The 21,156-nt window shown below is 33.0% G+C and overlaps 1 protein-coding gene across 1 annotated transcript in view; it reads right to left on the bottom strand.

The window, feature by feature from the left end:
* LOC127718635 (uncharacterized) overlaps positions 1 to 21,156 on the bottom strand; it is a 147,539-nt gene that overhangs the window by 46,067 nt on the left and 80,316 nt on the right. The window contains exons 6-8 of the mRNA XM_052224686.1: positions 6,296 to 6,366; positions 3,999 to 4,133; positions 1,600 to 3,164 (exon numbers count right to left, since the gene is read on the bottom strand). Of these exons, the coding sequence (XP_052080646.1) occupies positions 1,600 to 3,164; positions 3,999 to 4,133; positions 6,296 to 6,366 (1,771 nt within the window). The remainder of the gene's footprint in view (positions 1 to 1,599; positions 3,165 to 3,998; positions 4,134 to 6,295; positions 6,367 to 21,156) is intronic.

The raw sequence follows: 21,156 nt of genomic DNA on the forward strand, positions 1-21,156 counted from the left end.
CTTTATATCTACCAAGTTTTACAAAATTCTGTTGTGTGGTTTCAAAGGCCTACAATGACAAACTGTTATAGTTGTATATCTAGGCCAAAATTCTAAGTTCAAAGGGGCATAACTCCTAGAAAAAAAGTTGAATCATAATTTTCTGTCAATTTGCACAGCTAAATAATATGTCTTTAATTTATTATCTTCAAAAATTCATGAAATTCTGTTGTGTGGTTTCAGAGGAGATGAGATGACAAGAACAGGACTGACAGAATAATGGACAGGCGGACAGATGGACAGGCGGACAGATGGACAGGCAGACAGATGGCCAGGCGGACAGATGGACAGGCAGACTGATGGACAGGCGGACAGATGGACAGATGGACAGGCAGACTGATGGACAGGCAGACAGATGGACAGATGGACAGGCAGACAGATGGACAGGCGGACAGATGGACAGGCGGACAGGCAGACAGATGGACAGGCAGACTGATGGACAGGCGGACAGATGGACAGGCGGACAGATGGACAGGCAGACTGATGGACAGGCGGACTGATGGACAGACGGACAGATGGACAGGCGGACAGATGGACAGGCGGACAGATGGACAGGCAGACTGATGGACAGGCGGACAGATGGACAGGCAGACAGATGGACTGGCAGACAGATGGACAGGCAGACAGATGGACAGGCGGGTAGATGGACAGGCGGGCAGACTTAAAAAAATTTGAGATTTCACTATAAGATGTAATCCATAAACAAACCTGGTACCCTATATTTATAATGGTAACAACACCAAGAAAAGTAAAATAACCAAATGACCAGGCTAGGGTAGGTATTGCTTCAAGTCTATATCCTTTACATAACCCTGACTACATGTATGTACTAATTAAAAAGACTACTCTAGTTAATGAATTATGATGATTGATCCGTCTGACAGTATCTCAGTCTGACTGTATCAATGTCACACACGATGATGAAAGAGTGGAGAAACTACAGTCAGACATTAATGAGTCAAACACAGAAGCTTCAATCAGAGATAAAACTTGTTCAGTATTGAGAGAAAATCTGGCTTCATAGGAAGTGAGACATTGAAGGGTCAAGTCTGATGAAAATCTAGCTTCATAGGTAGTGAGACATTGAGGGGTCAAGTCTGCTTTTACCCATAACAGTTTCATTCAAATGAAGGGCCTGCTTTTACCTGTGTCAGAGTTTCAGTGTTAGGATTGGGAATTGAGGGAATATTATTTCACATTCTTATGTTTAGAATAAGGTTTAGGAAGAGAGACATTGTTTTAAATGAAGGGCCTACTTTTATCAACATTACAGATTTATAAATGTTTAAAGTAGATGTACAGAGCCACTTGTATCTAAATACTTAAAACAGCAGAGATGTGTACTTATCTGCAGTAAATTATCTGACATGCAGAGTTTTAAAAAAAAAAGGTCAGATTCCTAATATTCCCACCTACAGCTGGTAGGTGCCAATTGTTTTCTTGGTCGTTGTTGTTTGTTGTTGACTCAGACTTACAATCTTACAAACAGAATAGAAAAACTTTAAACATTTTAAAAATAACTGACTACACCTAATGTTTAGAATAACTGACTACACCTACCTTAAACTTTCTTGAATATCATCCTTAGCAGAGAGAGTCATTTTAGATCCCTTTTCAATTTCTGGTGAATCATCCTCGTGACGTGATCGTCTCCTCTGCAAAATTGTAGCTAGTTCCGGATCGACAACCACGCCAGCTTTTTTCATAGATTCGGCACGTTTGAGTATTCCTCTAGGTTTAAATCTTTCATCTTTAGAACCATACGATTCTGAACGTTTTAAACTTGTTGTACCTAAACTTGCTAATTTAGCTTCAGTAGCTTTCACTTTTTCCAACAAGCTTGGAGATATATGACTTTTCCTTTCAGGAGACTTACGGAGTTCTTCCACTTTTTGATGCATAACACTACTTTTTGTTTCTACTTTTTGCTCGACCATCTTTTTATCCCGAACTTCTTTTTCAGAAGTTTTAATGGTTTCGGAATCAATTTTACCATGCGAAGTTCTCCGTACATCCTTAATGAATGAGGTCACTTGTTGTGGAGATTCCACATCAACTTTAGATAAAGCACACTTCATGTTTCCTAATTCATCCGAAGATAAACGTCTGATTGAAGTTTTAGCGCCACCTATATCCTGAGACACCATATCAAGAACAGCTAGACTTGTGTCAATGTCTGACAATTCAGGTTTCACTTCACTAATGCCATTTTTATGAGACTGAGTTTCATTTGAAACTGAGGGGGCCATGTTGGATGAGGCAACTTGTGATTTTGTAAGATCCCGAGACGATTTTCTTGGGATACGTGGAACAATTTTAACTTCAGATTCCTGAGATACAGATGAGACTTCAGCAATAGTTTCCGATGGCTGAACAATTAAACATTCTTCTGACACAGATGGCGCTGGCTTTTCAACACCATTTACAGTACGAGAATCAGTTTCTTGTCTTCTTGCTTTTAAAATTGACAAAACTTCAGTATTTTCTATAACTTCTTCAACGTCTGCTGCGGGAGCCAGGTTTTCTGCTTTTTCAATTTTCTTACTAGTAATTCTCTCCCTTTCCTCTTTTTCCCCGTCTTTCTGTTGAGTTTTCACATGTTTTTTTCGTTGTTTTAATATTTCTGCCAATTCTTCTGTTGGTTTATCGCTAGATGAACAGAGATAAATTCTGCTTGATTTCATGTCGTCTTCTTCAGTAATGTCCTCTGATTGCACATGCTCAGTGTCAACTTTATCTGGAATGTTAGGTAAAGTTCTACGTTCAACTGGATCTGGACTGTGTTGTCTTCGCATAAAATTTGATTTAAAGCTACCAGATCGTTGAACTCCTTTGATTGTCTCTATATCATCTGGTGGTGGTGTACGTTTTACACGTAAACTCTGTGACCTCTCTGGTGTACTTCTACGGGATTCGTCACTACTTCCACTACTTAATGCATCTTGACGTCGCAGGCCAAGCTGTTTACGTGACGACAGATCATCTGCAGGTTCTGGACTAGAAAATCGTTGTAAGAGAGATGAGAAATTGTTTTTACGAGTGATTTTTGGAGGTGCTTTGGCTGATTCCTCAACTTTTCTTTCTGCCTCATTTTCGTGTGAGAATTTTGAAATTGCTGAGGAAACCTAAAAATATTCAGAAAGATTAAAGTTGCAAATCTGAATACCAAAACAAATCAAGTTTAAATGATTACATCATAGGGATAAGAATTACATTATTGAATTATTTCACTTGAAGTCCTTTTTTAATGGTAAGAATAAATCAACCAAGAATTCATATGTTCCATCTTTTATCTTTTTCATTTCATGCCCAAAATTAATATTTACCAATATTCTAATTCAATATAATTTGATACATGTACAAATAAAGACAGGGTTAGTTTATATTTCTAGTGATTACAGACATAATATTCTATATCAAAAACATTTTTTTTTTTAACAGGATTTGATAGGAAGACAAAGCCCAATATTACTGACTCTATCTTCAGGTAAAAGCAAAAGTTAATAGACAAAGAGAAATAACTCTAATATATCATTAGTCAGAAATCTCACATTTTGATGATTTAACTTCCAATGGCGAATTAAATGCATATTCATGATGAGAACATGTTAATGTAATAAGATAATTAATCCTGCTTTGAACTAGACTGATACACTGAGCCCGATTCTGAATGTGCTAGTTCACAAGGTCAGACTCCGAGCCAAACAGTCTTTGCTTTTACTCCTTAATACTTCTCTCAATTAGAAGAGTTAAATAACCTGAATAATTCACTCAGTATATTTGAATGCTCTATGATGGCTACATTAACCTAGTGAGTGGGAGAGTCAAAATGTAATCATCGGGGAGGGACAGAATTCTTCAGGTTGAGAGTAAAGTAAAGATTTTTTGTTCTGATCGTATATATACACATGTATGTCAATGTCAAAAAGACTTTATACAGATAACTGGAACGAACTTACCTTCGATGGAAATGAAAACTTAGATGGCAGTAAATGATCTAAAATAGATTTTCCTGATGCATGCTGGGAATTGTCAGTATGATTAGTACCATGCTGTGAGGAGGAATGAGAATGGTGACTTGTAGAATTTGTTACCTGAGGGAAAGGTAAATATAAGGTCATCAAAATAAACATTCTAATGATAATCATCAACATGTTCAATAAAATGAGTACTGTAAATTCAGAGATTATTGCGATGTTTTCATTATTGCGAAAAATGCGACAGGGTTATAATCACAATAATTTAAACTCGCGTTTGAAATTTTTTATATGAATTAAACAGGATTTTTCCCAATATCGCAAAAATTAAAATCGCATTTTAGTCTAAAATGACAAAATCGCAATAATAAATGCACGCAATAATTTCTGAATTTACAGTAACACTGTACTAAAAATCTTTCTTAAATTACTGTGGATTCATAAGAGTTTGGGGGGGTACCAATTTTCGGTGATTTCGTCGGTAAAGGCGAAACCACAAATTAAATATTTCACCAAGTACCCCGGTACCTATTTCCTAAATGTTTGTATGCCAAATTTGTCAAAACCATGAATTTAAGAATCCAAGAAAAAACAAGTTTTCCTCCATTTATGAAAATTGGTAACCACTAAAATTAATAAATCAACAGTACTGTAAAGTCATAAATTTATACTATGTTTTCTATTTTTAGGAAAAATTTAGATGAGATAGATTTTGCAATTTTAAATTTGATAGCATTGTTTGAATGGCGCATTTTCTTATATCCCTACATTATAAACTCACATGTTATACACGTTGTTCTGTCAACAATCACAACAATAAAATTCAGCACAAATTTCTGAATATTTTACATTTTGTAGGACTTATTTTTCAATGTTCACATCCAGTTATGTATTTTTCAGACTTATTGCTTCATCAAGGACACAAAAAATTACATTGAACATAAAACGAATATCAACCAAATAAAAAAGTTTTAATATATTTGCTGAGAGCTATTTAAACCTTTGATACTAAGTATACATGGTATATTTAATGATTTAGTTCCACCCAATTGTATACCTGTTTAAATTAACCTGGGTGTGTTGCCAAATTGTAAATTTACATATATATATAAATACAGTCATAAAACATAAAATTTATTTTCAATGTCATGTGTGGGAGTGTTCTCAATAAACACAAATTATTTATTGTACTCATCAATGATGTCTCAACCTGACAATAAACATGATTTTTGAAGGGTGAGAATTAATTTATGACAATAAGGTGGAGAATATTGGCTTCCATTCAAGTCTAGTATCATTGACTGACTACTGTCACATTCTATGGAATCAGAACTTTGAATTAACATATCAATGGATTGTCTCCCCTTTTATCTTTAAACATTAAGTCGCAGTATGAAAGTATTCCCACTGGCCATCTTTGATGTTTCTTACAAATAATTCTAAAGGGAATCATGGAATTACCACACCAAGGGAGTCTTCACATATATGTTTTTTGACGACTTTTTAGTAACCCTTCAAGATCACCTGAGTTTATCCCTAGATAATATTAGGGTTGTGTTGCTTAATCTATAGCTTTATGTGTAATGCTGTGTGATATATTGTTCTTCAAATGATAGGTTTTTTTTATTGCCCCCTCAGTGTCAAAATTCTCCCTTTTTCAATATTCCTTCAAAAATGTACAGTTCCTTTTTATTTTAAATGAACAAACCATGCAAATATCTAAGAAACAGTTGTTGTAAAAAGGGTTTCTAAAAGTTGGTGCAAAATTCAAAAACTTTAATTTCATGCTTTTCATTGGTTAAATTCAAACTTTTGAACACCATGCTTTTATTGGTTCACATCTAAATATTTGAACATTTTTTTAAACTCCATGCTTTTTATACCTCAAAGTCTAAATCATCCTGAAATAATGTTGGAAGCATTTATTTAATGAATTACAGCAGTTTTTTGTTCGCATGCGTATTAAGCAAAAATTCAGAATAAAAAAATAACTTGTTTATATTCAATGCAAAAAGTTAAAGCTTCATTACAGAAAGATATCATATAGTTTATTTGGAATAAAATTATTAAAGCTCTGAATATTGAACTGCCATTGTTGTGAACAGAATTAAAACATGCTCCTCAAACTTGTAACTTTGCAACGTCTGATGCAGAGCTCTATAATATCTTCTATTTTTGATGTTTATGAAGTTAGTAATGCTGTTGGTCCTTCAATTGTTTTCTTCCTTTTTTTTTAAAAGGGGGTCTTTACATCTTGCACCTCATCTTTATAAACTTACTTGTGATTTAGATGAAACAAGATCCGATGATTCTGACGATAATGATGATGGCTTATCTCCCCCTGATAAACCTGAAAAACAAAATTACATCAAAATATATAATAAACCAATGTCAATAATTAGTTTACGATTTAGAAAACAATTAGGAGACAACAATATAGTATTTGAAGATTTTCTGGCATCAATTGATGGTTTGATAGTCGCAAATTGTGTAAACATATAACTTTGCAACAAAAAAGGGACTGTTTCATTTATCTGAAAAGTTCCTGAAATATTCAAACTGTTTCAACTTCCTTTGGGAGAATAAAAACTCTTAACTTTGCAACAACAGTAGGCGAGCTTACAGCAAGTTATAAATGACGACTAAGAGGCAGATCCCCGGGAAGGAGAGGGGGGTTAAGCTGAAAAGCTTAATCACCAGGTTATAGTAGATTTTGAGGCAGCACTACTGCCATCAGTCTTTTATTATATTTCCATCAGTTCCATCCCTCCCTTTTTATCTCTTTCAACTAGCCAAACCCAAGGTTATATGGTACAAACCCAAGGTTACATGGTACAATCCCAAAGTTACATGGTACAATCACAAAGGTTACATGGTAAAAACCCCAGGATACATAGTACAATCCCAAGGTTACTGGTACAAACTCAAGGTTACATGATACAATCCCAAGGTTACAAACTCAAGGTTACATGGTACAATCCCAAGGTTACATGGTACAAACCCAAGGTTACATGGTACAAACCCAAGGTTACATGGTACAATCCCAAGGTTACATAGTACATTAACCCAAGGTTACAAGGTACAAAAACCAAGGTTACATTACAGCAGACTTCAATGTGGTAAACAATTACTGTTTTAACAGGTACTTAACCAAGCTTATTAAAACTCCTGACATCTCATCAGAACAGAATTAAACAAACTTAAAACAAAATGAGTCTGCTAATTGTCTATAAATTGTTTCTACATTCAATACAGATATCTTTGGTGTTTTCTGGTTAACCATTGCCTGGTACCCATATGTAAACAACATAGCAACATCTGCAGAGCAGATCATGTAAACAAACATTCTTAACCAGGAAAGAGCTGACGATTTCAAAACTTCCTTTTCAAGGTTCTGATAGAATCACAAATCAAAGAACAAATATTTATTTTGGTATAAACGCCAATCAGTTCAAATTCATGATATACTTATGGGTGGAGGACAATGACATTTTAATGTTTTTCAAACATTTTTTTGTCAAGTGAATAAAAAAATATCTACTGTATGACTTACTGGCTTAATGTTAAAATGATTAACTTTCCTACAGATCAGATCAACTTAAATAGTCCTTCTCCAGAATAACTACTTCTTTCATACAGACATTTCATATTTAAATAATACTGTGGATTCATTTATTGTCATGGATACCAATTTTCGTGGATTAAAGAACAATTGTAGTTTCGTGGATATTTGATTTCATAGTTTTGCCAAAATCTGCATACAGACCTATAATAAATTTGTACTTCTTTGAACATTTTAATTCGTGGTTCGTCTATAGCCACGAAATTTACGAAAATAAGTATCCCACGAATAATAATGAATCTACAGTATTCTTCAAAATCTCCAAAAGAGGAGAAATACCCCGTACTTTTACTGGTATATTAAAAAATAAAGAGATGTGGTATGATTGTCAATGAGACAACTATCCACCATAGTTCAAATGACATAGATTTTAACAATTATTATGTATGCATATTCCACCTCTGATAGACCATGCCTTATTTACAATTTGCTGAAAGGGTGGCCCTAAGAGTTACTAGATACCACCACTAAATGTTATAATAGAGGAAGCAACTGTTGTGATTGTCCTCTTACCAGCGGTCACCACAATTAAATATTCATAGTTTCTTGTTACTGAAAAGATGGCCCAACAGAAACGAGAACGATTGTACATAATACCAATTTACTGCCCTCAGATAACACTTTGAATCTGTATACCCTCAACAGAGGAGAACGATTGTACATAATACATATTTACTGCCCTCAGATAACTATTTGAATCTGTATACCCTCAACAGACGATACAATTATTATAAAGTCAGATCGACTGTGAGGGTGTATTGTAATGAGCTAGAGGCAAACTCTTTCAAATATTCACATTTTCTAGTTGAACCTAAACTATCTACCAGAGTCCAAAATACATGGATGTAAGCAATATATAAATATAAAGATGTGGTATGATTCCAATGAGACAACCCTCCACAATAGACCAACACATCTCCTTATTTTTATAACATAAAAGAAAGCAACTATTAAGTCTGCATTTTCCATTCAATTAATAACAATTTGTTGTACAAAATTAAGATAATGATCAATTTGAAATGACAAATATTGACATTATTTTGTGTCTTTTTCTCATTAAACTTGACAATATTTACCTACAATTAATATCTTACTGTATACTTTGTATAAATCATCAAAGATTTGAAATACTTTCTCCTTCTGTCACTTCAAATTCAGGAAGTCGCTTAAAATTTTTACCGTCAGTTTCATTCAACCATGTTAAATTGAGAATCATGTCAGTCGTAAAATTGACATTATACTTCATAGGTCCAGCAATTGTCAAATAAGATTGTGTTGTTCACTTTATGTCCCGTCAACCGTAGAACTAACTTAACTTACGTAAGGTTTAGATCCTGTCTCGCCAATCAATACCTTGTGCAAGAGTTACATAATCATCCAACGAAAACATTCAATATCTCTTTTTAATTTTCCTTTGTATGCGGTGAGAGCTGCCTGTTATCTTAATCCTGATTTACAGGCTTTTTTCTAAAAATAACCACTTAATCCCTCAATATTACCACAAACAATTATCATGTTATTATACAGATCAGACTATTTTTTACAAATCCATTTGAATAAATACATAACATAACTAATTGTTGACTACAACAGTATAACTACAACCAACATTAAATTGATATATTTTTGTCATTATACATTTCTATCGATCTATTGATAAACTACTGAATGACACACACTAATAGCCTGTCAGATCTGTACAGAGTGAATCCGGGAAACTCTTCAATTAAATACAAGATAGATTTTATTTTTCATTTATCTAACCTGTCAAATTTCTACTACAAAAAACAACCAGTCATTCTTCAGTTGATATGTAAATAACTTCTTATAAAAGCAAAATGCACTGGTGAAAGGGAGGTAATCCATTCAATCTGCTACTAAAGTTAGATAACTCAGGTCAATTCAGAATAATTCAAACCTGTCAATTTCTAATACAAAAACACAACCAGTCTTTCTTTAGTTGATATGTAAATAACTTCTTAAATATAAAATGTATTGATCAAAGGGAGGTAATCCATTCAATCTGTTAATTCTGTTCATTTCAGAACAATTCTGACCTGTCAATTTCTTATACAAAGAGAGTCAACCACACTTCAGTTGATATGTAACTGTATTCTTTAAAAGTATATTTAAAACAGAAATTATTGGTAAAGGGGAGGTAATTCATGTTAATCTGAAACTAATACTTCAACTAATGTTAGATTCTCTATAATTTTAGAATAAATCTAAGATTTTTTTTTTATTTAGAAAGTTCTGCAGTTATTATGAACTTTGTAATACTTACTTTTGAAAACTGTTCCTAAAACTACTCCAATAATCCATCTGAACCAATCGTAAAAGATTAGAAACACATTCATCCTATTCTCATTAAGGCACCATCAATAAAACAGATAACAGCTCAACTCAATAAATTAAAGTTCTATTTGGTTTTTTTTTCTAATTTCAAAGTCATTGTAATTTTGTAACAGACAATTTGCCAAAAAAATAATTCCATTTGTCACTTTATCCCTCATTTTGTGGACTTTTTTTGGAATAATGTTAACCAAGGTCGGACAGATACATTAATGCAGTCTGACTTGGAAAATACAATAATCATTTGTGTCATTTTTCACATATTTCATGTTTTCCAAGCATAAAATGTTATTTTATAGATGATCCATGTTCATTTCCCATGCAGACAGTTAATACCAGGCAAAATTCTTTAGGTTACGATGACATCATGTCTTACAACAAAACCTTGTAAAACTGATCGTCCTAAAAACCACAATAATTTCAACACAATTAGCTAATAGTTAATATGTGAAGATAAAACTTCTGGCAATATATTGAAACTTTATACTAAGTTCTTTTTATAAGTTCATGGTCCAACAAAATTAAAATATTTTATAAAATTAACATTAAGAGCAAGTTGTTCCAAATTAATAAATTATGTAGGTTACAAAAATCAGAGGACAATTTTTATTTAAATCCAATCAATTATCGAGAAAAAAGAAATTGTTAACTATTTCAATTGCATTTAGGTGTAAAGAATGTTCTATTTCAACAATAAGTGATCAAACACATGACATACAGATTTTATCAGTTATAACAGATTGGTATCTCCTTTCAAAACTTCAAAAACTCTTTCAATGGTAAACATTTAAATTATTTTGGATAAAATGCAGAAAGAATTTGCAGAAGGTAACCTTTAGACCTCATAATGATATCTCTCCCTTAAAGCTCTGCAGGAAGCCAACTCCATGCAAGAGAACAACCTCGTACTAAGATATGCAACTTTCATTCTTCAACTACATGTTAAATAAGAGTTCTTGAAACTGAATCAAACACATGTATAAAACACTTATGAAAGCCACAGTTCCATCCTTGACCATCTGTCGGGAAAAAAATCTTCCTTCTATTAATCCTTAGCTGTCCAGGTAAATAACTAAACTGTTGTACATTCTCAAGATACTTTTATGAAAGGGAGATAACTCTTTAGTCTGGTAAACAAGTAGTAATCACATTTTCCTCCAAGTTTGATTCTTCTCCAATATACTAACTTTTTTAGTAGAATTTTCTTCCAATATTTGACACTGAATTAATCCAATATAGGATACTGTTGAAGTCATATAGACTTCTTGTCTTGTGACTGTATCAGTACATTGTCATTTTATCTGGGAACAGATCTTATATCAGATCAGATATAACTCTCGGCTATATCTTATTCCTTCCTTTGTATATAACACAATCCTAAAGTTTCATGGCTAAAATTTCCATTATCTTTCTTATTTATAACACTAGACTAAATCCAACAATATCTTCAAACTATTTTACTCTACACACAATATTCCTAGGTCTAAGATGGTGAGTAGATATTTACTCAATGTCAATTTTTATGCATTTCTTAGATCTAATAATGATCATTATGATTTGTCAGGTTCCTGGTTTTGACTGGTTTTCTCATCTGAAATTCTCCTCCATGGAGAGTTATTACAGAACACAATAGACTTTCTATAATCATCTATATCAATAATAATACAAATTCCAGATCTCACTTGATTTTTTTACAATCATCAAAAAATATAATAATTATTATTATCACTGAACCTGAGCTGGTAAATCTCCTCAACCTTGATTTTAATGGCACCTATCAGGAGTCAGCTAACATCCTCAATAAATCTGGCTTAATCTTTCACAGAAATATCAAAATTATAAAAAATAATCAAACATTATATCCTTTAGATATTTATATAGTGGAGTCTTTGGTGTAAAAGACTTATAATTCACACTTTCTGTACCAATTATGTTCTATAACAAGAATGTTTACAAACGTGTACAACGTCTGTTACTTGTAGTCAAGACTATGATGTTACACGGTACTATACAGCCAAATGATCAATATAATTAACATAGAACATATAGAATTAATAAAAAAAATAAACATTAACCAACCAATGTTATACAAAAAATACTGTTTTTCTAGTAAAGTACTGCAGACTAATTTAATATTGTTAGGATATACTTAATATACAGGAGTGGCGACATCTTCCATTTTGTAACAAAAGATCCAAATCTTGAATGAATGCTGCTAACTTGAAAAGTGGAGATCTTGAAAAAATAATCAGCTTTCTCAAAAAGTCCAAATCTTGAAAAAATACTGCTTACTCAAAAAGTCCAAATATGGAATAAATACTGCTCACCCATAAAGTCCATCTTGCATGAATAATCAGCATAACCAAAAAGTCTAAATCTTGAAGAATACTTCTTGAAAAGAAGTCCATTTCTTAAATGAATACTGCTTACTTAAAAAGTCAAAACCTTGAATGAGTAACAACTTACTCAAAAAGTCAAAATCTTGACTGAATACCCAGCTTACTCAAAAATCCAAATCATGAATGATCTCAACTTACTCAAAAAGTCAAAATCATAATACAAATAATCAACTTACTCATAATACCAAATCTTGAATGAATAATAACTCAGCTTACTCAAAAATCTAAATATTGAACAAAAACTGACAGCTTACTTAAACTCAAATTTAAGTCAAAATTTTTAATGAATATTGCTTACTCCATAAATTCAGATCAAATTCAAAAGTCTTGATGAAAATAAAATATTTTTCTTTGATTCAGAATGAAATGTTTACAATAAAAACTGTGTCCACGATTGATTCAGTTTCATTAACATTCACTGTTGATATTTTTGTTCCAGTCAAAACATAATATTAGTTTAGCTCTGCTCTTTACAGTAATCTTGTTTCTAAATAAGACAAGCTCACATCTTTTTTAATATTTACATATCTAAGGTTGAAAGCCACCTTTACAATTATGCAATAATGAATCGCATTAATATATAAAAATATCAATTTAAACAATTAAAATCCATGTGACATAACAATATTAATAAATGATTGTCTGTGTGTCAATAGTAAACCAGGTCTGAACAAAACCCAACACAATATTCTTCTCAAAAACATCAAATGAAAATTAACATTAAATTCCACTTTACGATGTCTAAAACAATAATAACGTCAAATTATCATCCAAAATAGATCAATTTCAACTGAAATAATTCTCATGTAATTTTTTTTTTTCAAAATTAAATTTCGAGACAAAAGTGCTCCAGGCAACGAGACACCTTTCATAAAAATATCTTTCCGAAAATAAATTGATCTTTTACAAAAACATGGTATAATCCAATGTTAATTTAAACTTGTGAACATACAATGTGCAGAATTGTTGATAATTGTTTATCCAGTGTGAATAAACCTGTCTGCCCTGCTTCCTTACATTCAGTAACTGTCCACTTTTAATTATTTTGTTACTTTTTGAATCGTTCATGTTTGCTGTCAGCGTTATGACATCTCCTATTCTCACGATTTCTATAGAGATATATGTTTCTTTTGTCTTCACATTCTAATTCTATGCAGTCTAATACATCAGCACACATTATTATGCCCCACAGGTGTTATAATAACACATGATTAATTGACTGTTGCTTGCTTAACGTCCAGTAGCAATTTACAGTCTTAAAGTCCAGTAGCAATTAACAGTCACTCAAAATAACCAGAAAAGTTGTTTTTCGTGGCTTTTTTTCTTTTGACAAATCTAGTTGACATGATCAGTGCACACTGTTTTCCATGGCTTTTTCCTTTTTGACAAATCTAGGCGACATGATCGGTGCACACAGATTATTACCTTGTTTTCCTTGGCTTTATCCTTTTTGACAAATCTAGGCGACATGATCGGTGCACACAGATTATTACCCTGTTTTCTGTGGCTTTATCCTTTTTGACAAATCTAGGCGACATGATCGGTGCACACAGATTATTACCCTGTTTTCTGTGGCTTTATCCTTTTTGACAAATCTAGGCGACATGATCGGTGCACACTGTTTTCTGTAGCTTTATCCTTTTTGACAAATCTAGGTGACATGATTGGTGCACACAGATTATTACCCTGTTTTCTGTGGCTTTATCCTTTTTGAAAAATCTAGGCGACATGATCGGTGCACACTGTTTTCTGTAGCTTTATCCTTTTTGACAAATCTAGGCGACATGATCGGTGCACACAGATTATTACCCTGTTTTCCTTGGCTTTATCCTTTTTGACAAATCTAGGCGACATAATTGGTGCACACAGATTATTACTCTGTTTTCTGTGGCTTTATCCTTTTTGACAAATCTAGGCGACATGATTGGTGCACACAGATTATTACCCTGTTTTCTTTGGCTTTATCCTTTTTGACAAATCTAGGCGACATGATCGGTGCACACAGATTATTACCCTGTTTTCTTTGGCTTTATCCTTTTTGACAAATCTAGGCGACATGATCGGTGCACACAGATTATTACCCTGTTTTCCTTGGCTTTATCCTTTTTGACAAATCTAGGCGACATGATCGGTGCACACAGATTATTACCCTGTTTTCTGTGGCTTTATCCTTTTTGACAAATCTAGGTGACATAATTGGTGCACACAGATAATTACCCTGTTTTCTGTGGCTTTATCCTTTTTGACAAATCTAGGCGACATGATCGGTGCACACAGATTATTACCCTGTTTTCTGTGGCTTTATCCTTTTTGACAAATCTAGGTGACATAATTGGTGCACACAGATTATTACCCTGTTTTCTGTGGCTTTATCCTTTTTGACAAATCTAGGTGACATGATCGGTGCACACAGATTATTACCCTGTTTTCTGTGGCTTTATCCTTTTTGACAAATCTAGGCGACATGATTGGTGCACACAGATTATTACCCTGTTTTTCCTGGCTTTATCCTTTTTGACAAATCTAGGCGACATGATTGGTGCACACAGATTATTACCCTGTTTTTCCTGGCTTTATCCTTTTTGACAAATCTAGGCGACATGATTGGTGCACACAGATTATTACCCTGTTTTTCCTGGCTTTATCCTTTTTGACAAATCTAGGCGACATGATTGGTGCACACAGATTATTACTCTGTTTTCTGTGGCTTTATCCTTTTTGACAAATCTAGGCGACATGATCGTTGCACACAGATTATTACCCTGTTTTCCTTGGCTTTATCATTTTTGACAAATCTAGGCGACATGATCGTTGCACACAGATTATTACCCTGTTTTCCTTGGCTTTATCATTTTTGACAAATCTAGGCGACATGATCGGTGCACACTGATTATTACCCTGTTTTCCTTGGCTTTATCATTTTTGACAAATCTAGGCGACATGATCGGTGCACACTGATTATTACCCTGTTTTCTGTGGCTTTATCCTTTTTGACAAATCTAGGCGACATGATCAGTGCACACAGATTATTACCCTGTTTTCCTTGGCTTTATCCTTTTTGACAAATCTAGGCGACATGATCGGTGCACACAGATTATTACCCTGTTTTCTGTGGCTTTATCCTTTTTGACAAATCTAGGCGACATGATTGGTGCACACAGATTATTACCCTGTTTTTCCTGGCTTTATCCTTTTTGACAAATCTAGGCGACATGATTGGTGCACACAGATTATTACCCTGTTTTCTGTGGCTTTATCCTTTTTGACAAATCTAGGCGACATGATTGGTGCACACAGATTATTACCCTGTTTTTCCTGGCTTTATCCTTTTTGACAAATCTAGGCGACATGATTGGTGCACACAGATTATTACTCTGTTTTCTGTGGCTTTATCCTTTTTGACAAATCTAGGCGACATGATCGTTGCACACAGATTATTACCCTGTTTTCCTTGGCTTTATCATTTTTGACAAATCTAGGCGACATGATCGTTGCACACAGATTATTACCCTGTTTTCCTTGGCTTTATCATTTTTGACAAATCTAGGCGACATGATCGATGCACACAGATTATTACCCTGTTTTCCTTGGCTTTATCCTTTTTGACAAATCTAGGCGACATGATTGGTGCACACAGATTATTACTCTGTTTTCTGTAGCTTTATCCTTTTTGACAAATCTAGGCGACATGATCGATGCACACAGATTATTACCCTGTTTTCTGTAGCTTTATCCTTTTTGACAAATCTAGGCGACATGATTGGTGCACACAGATTATTACTCTGTTTTCCTTGGCTTTATCCTTTTTGACAAATCTAGGCGACATGATCGATGCACACAGATTATTACCCTGTTTTCTGTAGCTTTATCCTTTTTGACAAATCTAGGCGACATGATTGGTGCACACAGATTATAACTCTGTTTTCTGTGGCTTTATCCTTTTTGACAAATCTAGGCGACATGATCAGTGCACACAGATTATTACCCTGTTTTCTGTGGCTTTATCCTTTTTGACAAATCTAGGCGACATGATCGGTGCATACAGATTATTACCCTGTTTTCTGTGGCTTTATCCTTTTTGACAAATCTAGGCGACATGATCGTTGCACACAGATTATTACCCTGTTTTCTGTGGTTTTATCCTTTTTGACAAATCTAGGCGACATGATCGGTGCACACAGATTATTACCCTGTTTTCCTTGGCTTTATCCTTTTTGACAAATCTAGGCGACATGATCGTTGCACACAGATTATTACCCTGTTTTCCTTGGCTTTATCCTTTTTGACAAATCTAGGCGACATGATCGTTGCACACAGATTATTACCCGGTTTTCCTTGGCTTTATCCCTTTTGACAAATCTAGGCGACATGATCGGTGCACACAGATTATTACCCTGTTTTCCTTGGCTTTATCCTTTTTGACAAATCTAGGCGACATGATCGTTGCACACAGATTATTACCCGGTTTTCCTTGGCTTTATCCCTTTTGACAAATCTAGGCGACATGATCGGTGCACACAGATTATTACCCTGTTTTCCTTGGCTTTATCCTTTTTGACAAATCTAGGCGACATGATTGGTGCACAAACATTATTATCCTAACAACTTTTATATCATGTTGACACCACCTGGCCATTATGTTTTATGTGTATTTACATCTATTTGTCAAAGATCTGTCCTAATGACCCATCAAACATCTTGATTGACTAGTTCCCTTCAGGGCCCTAATCATCTTCACCAAAGGGTTTATAACTCATACATAATATTTAAATTATTCATAATTGAAATTTACCAGAAAATAAACATTTTATGATATAAATAGAGATATCAATATGGATCTTTTTTTGGAATGAAATAGAAAATTGAAACTGAATATTGATTTTAAGCCAAAAAATTAATTTTTAAATGTACACAAAGTTATGGTGAAACAAACAAAAATCTTAAACAGAAATTGATATTTAATGAGCAGGTGAATCTGTGTTTATCATGTTTATCTTAATTTCAGTAAGGTATACTTGCTGATCAATAGAATGTATTGGTATGCTCTTAAGTCCAAAGAATATCAATAAAAATTCGCCCAAAAATTACAAATACTGTTCGCATCAACAATAATAAATTCCACTACTCGGCACTTTCTAAATTAGGATAAAAATACAACTGTTGATCCTACAGGCTTTACCATTTAAAGGTAGCCCTGGACGTGAATATGTATTCCGACACATTTAATCCTCTAATATTACTGCCGATCCTAATAAATACCCTTATGTAAAACATTCATTGTTAAAACCTCATATTATATATAAAGGTTTTTCTTTCTTTTCTTATGTAACACAATCGGTCATGACCCTTTAAACAGAGCTATACCAGTGTAGAGTAACATTTAATCTGTGTATACCAGTGTACAGTAACATTTAATCTGTGTATATCAAATATTATAAAATCATAAGTCATGTTCACCTCAGCACTAAATACTGTAAACCTTTGTATCTTCAGTCCGAAACAGAAATCACAAATCTATATGTGGACCTAAAACTGCAATTTGAAGATATTTCAAGAATGAACTTTGTTTTACTTAAGTAAAGCAGTGTAATTCTCTAGTAAAGGTGTTTACAAAAGTTAGAGTGCGGTGTTATCCTGCAGTTTTGAAATGGTTCTATAATCAGATGGTACCTTTGGAAATGGTTCTATAATCAGATGGTCCTACCATACTGTTCTCGTCAAAGCTTAAGTTTTGTCATGCAATAAAACATTTATTGCAGGAACCACTGATGATGAATGCTATTCCTATAGTAGATACATAGAACATTTTCCATAATAAAATATTATCATACTGTATCCTGTAGATTATGCAGAAAACCAAAACTTATCACATAATGGTGCAACTGAAACATCAAATCTAATATTTTGCATTTAGATTTTCATAACTGCTTATATTCATTTAATCCAACCTAACAGTTATATTCCAAATAAGTGCAAAACAGAGATCTTCTCAAGAAAAAGAGAAAAAATCAGAAAAACTATCCATTATTATACTGTAACCTTAGGTAACAAGTTTTTATATCATTTCCACACAATTCCAATAATTCCAAACTTCTGAAATCATTATACATGTCCTTATTTCTTGTGGCATTGCTTAACTGAAATGACTCAGTTATTAACATATATAATCCAATATCTTTAACATGATGTACATAAAGGAATAAGTCTAAATTGTACAACGAAAACTTTCATTTTCACTCTTTCTCAGATTCAAAAATGTTTAATGTCCGAACACATCTAAACATTAATTTCATATGTGAATAGAATTAAACAATAATGATATTTTCAACTTTTACACTTGAGTTTTCAATTCATTTTCAGTCTCTTTCTCAAACTCAAAAATGTTTAATGTTCAAAAACATCTAAACATTATTTCCAAATGTGAATAAAATTTAACAATTCATGATCTGCATATAAAACTCCAAATGCTCAAACTAACCCACAACTCAAAATAATTAAATTTGTTTTAAATTCAAATACATTTATCATGTTTATATACAATCTCTTAATCCTGCTCAACTTGTTTATCTTAATCATTTATCGAACAAAATATTCTTAGAGTTATCTCCCTTTTGTGAAAGTGTCAAACTTATAAACTGTGTCCATTACCAGTCAAATTAAATGGTTATTTAATAAAAATCAATAGTTATTTCTAATCACTTTATTACTTGATAATCTCAATGATGAAAACAGTAATGGATCACAAATAATCTTGCTAATAAAACTAGGCACTGATCACTTAAGATAATATCACCAAATATATATAAAAAAAAAAAAAATCAATAATTCAGCTATAACCAAAAAGATAACTCTTTTTGTATATTGTTCATAGTTAAGAATGTACCACCCAAGACATGTTTTATATTCATCAATCTTATGTTAAACCAAAATCATTTGTAAATGTCGACCAAGCAATACCAGGTACCATGTCGGACTCCTCATCATGTGTCCAGCCAGCAGAATAATCAATCCATTATTCATAATTTAAACTTTTCTTAAATTTCTAAAACTTCAGAAAGTTAAACGGCTATTAGTTCATGGTAAATTAAATTTGCGATCGCTGACCTTAAAAACTCAACATGCAATTAAAACATTTGGACATTGAAGAAATAATTATCTGTAACAGAGACAATTCAATGTGTAACTTATAACTTTATATCGTGTTGTGTGGTTCATTATTGGAAAAAAATATCTTGTTTTAACCATCTTATTCCTTTACTCATTGGAAGTTATAAAACTTCTCTGCTTCAGTAAATAACCAGTTTGAAATTACAGAAGGTATACATTCTTTCAACCTGTGCAGTTTTTTTGCATTTTAATTTTCTGCTGACAAGGCACAAATTTCATACATGAAAATTGTCCCAAATTAAGACTTTCGACATCAAAAATAACATATCTAGGATAAATCTACATCTAAGGAAGACAAAATTTAGACTTGAACACTTGACAGTCTACTTTATTTGAACTTTGGTGGATAGTTGTCTCATTGGCAATCATACCTCATCTCCTTATTTTTATGTTCAGATGTTGTCCCATTTAAGCCAAAAAAAGATTATTTTCAACTTTTATTTTACTAGTGTTTTAGAGATTAAATTCTATAAACCTATGGCTTCTCCAGTATAGTATCTTTTATTAATGAACATTGATTGAATTGATGTTTAACACCACTTTCAGCACTATCGTGCTATTTCTTGGCGGTCAGTTTTTATTAGTGGAGGAAGCTGGATTGCCCATAGAAAACAACCAACCTTCAGTAGGAAAACTGACTATCATAGTACATCAAGATTAGAGTCTGTATCTTCAAATGTATTAGTGTTTTGAATCATACAAATAAAAATCTTTTCTCTCAATGAATGTGTTTGGGGAGCATTTAAGTTGCCAGCTTTTTACTTATATTATGATGACCAAGATGGAAATGAAATGAAATGACTATAGCTCCCCGGGACTACAATATAGAATAAGGAGAAATGGTATGATTGCCAATGAGACAACTTCTAATCCAAAAGAGACCATATGATTAGTTGTAAGCCAACTATTATGTCATTGTATGGCCTTCAACAATGAGAAAACCCTATACTGTAAAGCAAGCTTTTCAATAGGCCCTGAATTGACAAAATGTAAAACAAGTCAAAACCAACGACCTGATTTATGTACAAAACAAGACAAACTATAAAAAGTTTGATATCATTTCTGCACATTTCAAATACTTTCAAACTTTTGAAATTTTAATACATGCTGTAATTTAGTCATGTTTTCTTTTGGCACTTTAAAACTGAAATGACTCTGAAATTTACATTTACACTTAGGACAAGCACATTCAAAATGTGGCAGGGTTAAATATGTAACGGAGACCAAACCTCCCCCATACCTGGGAAGATAAAAACCAGTTGAAAATGGCTTGAATCATCAGAAGGATACAATGCACAAAAACAACAACATGACTACTGACCTCTTATTTATAGAGGTCATCAAGGGTCATGGATAGTTTAAGTTACTTAACTTTAATAATTCATAACACTAACACAAGGCCATACATTAGTTTTCATTCAGCAATTAAACTTTAATAATTCATAACACTAGCACAAGGCCGGCCTATACATTAGTTTTCATTCAGCAATTAAACAGCATGGATGCACAAAATCCCAACAACAATTAAACTCATACAACAGTCAGGTATATAACTCTATAGGGTTATTACAGAAAAATAACATACATTTGTTATTGTGGA

The sequence above is a fragment of the Mytilus californianus genome, unplaced genomic scaffold (genome assembly GCF_021869535.1).
Source record: "Mytilus californianus isolate M0D057914Y unplaced genomic scaffold, xbMytCali1.0.p SCAF_10, whole genome shotgun sequence".
Taxonomy (NCBI): Eukaryota; Metazoa; Mollusca; class Bivalvia; order Mytilida; family Mytilidae; genus Mytilus; species Mytilus californianus.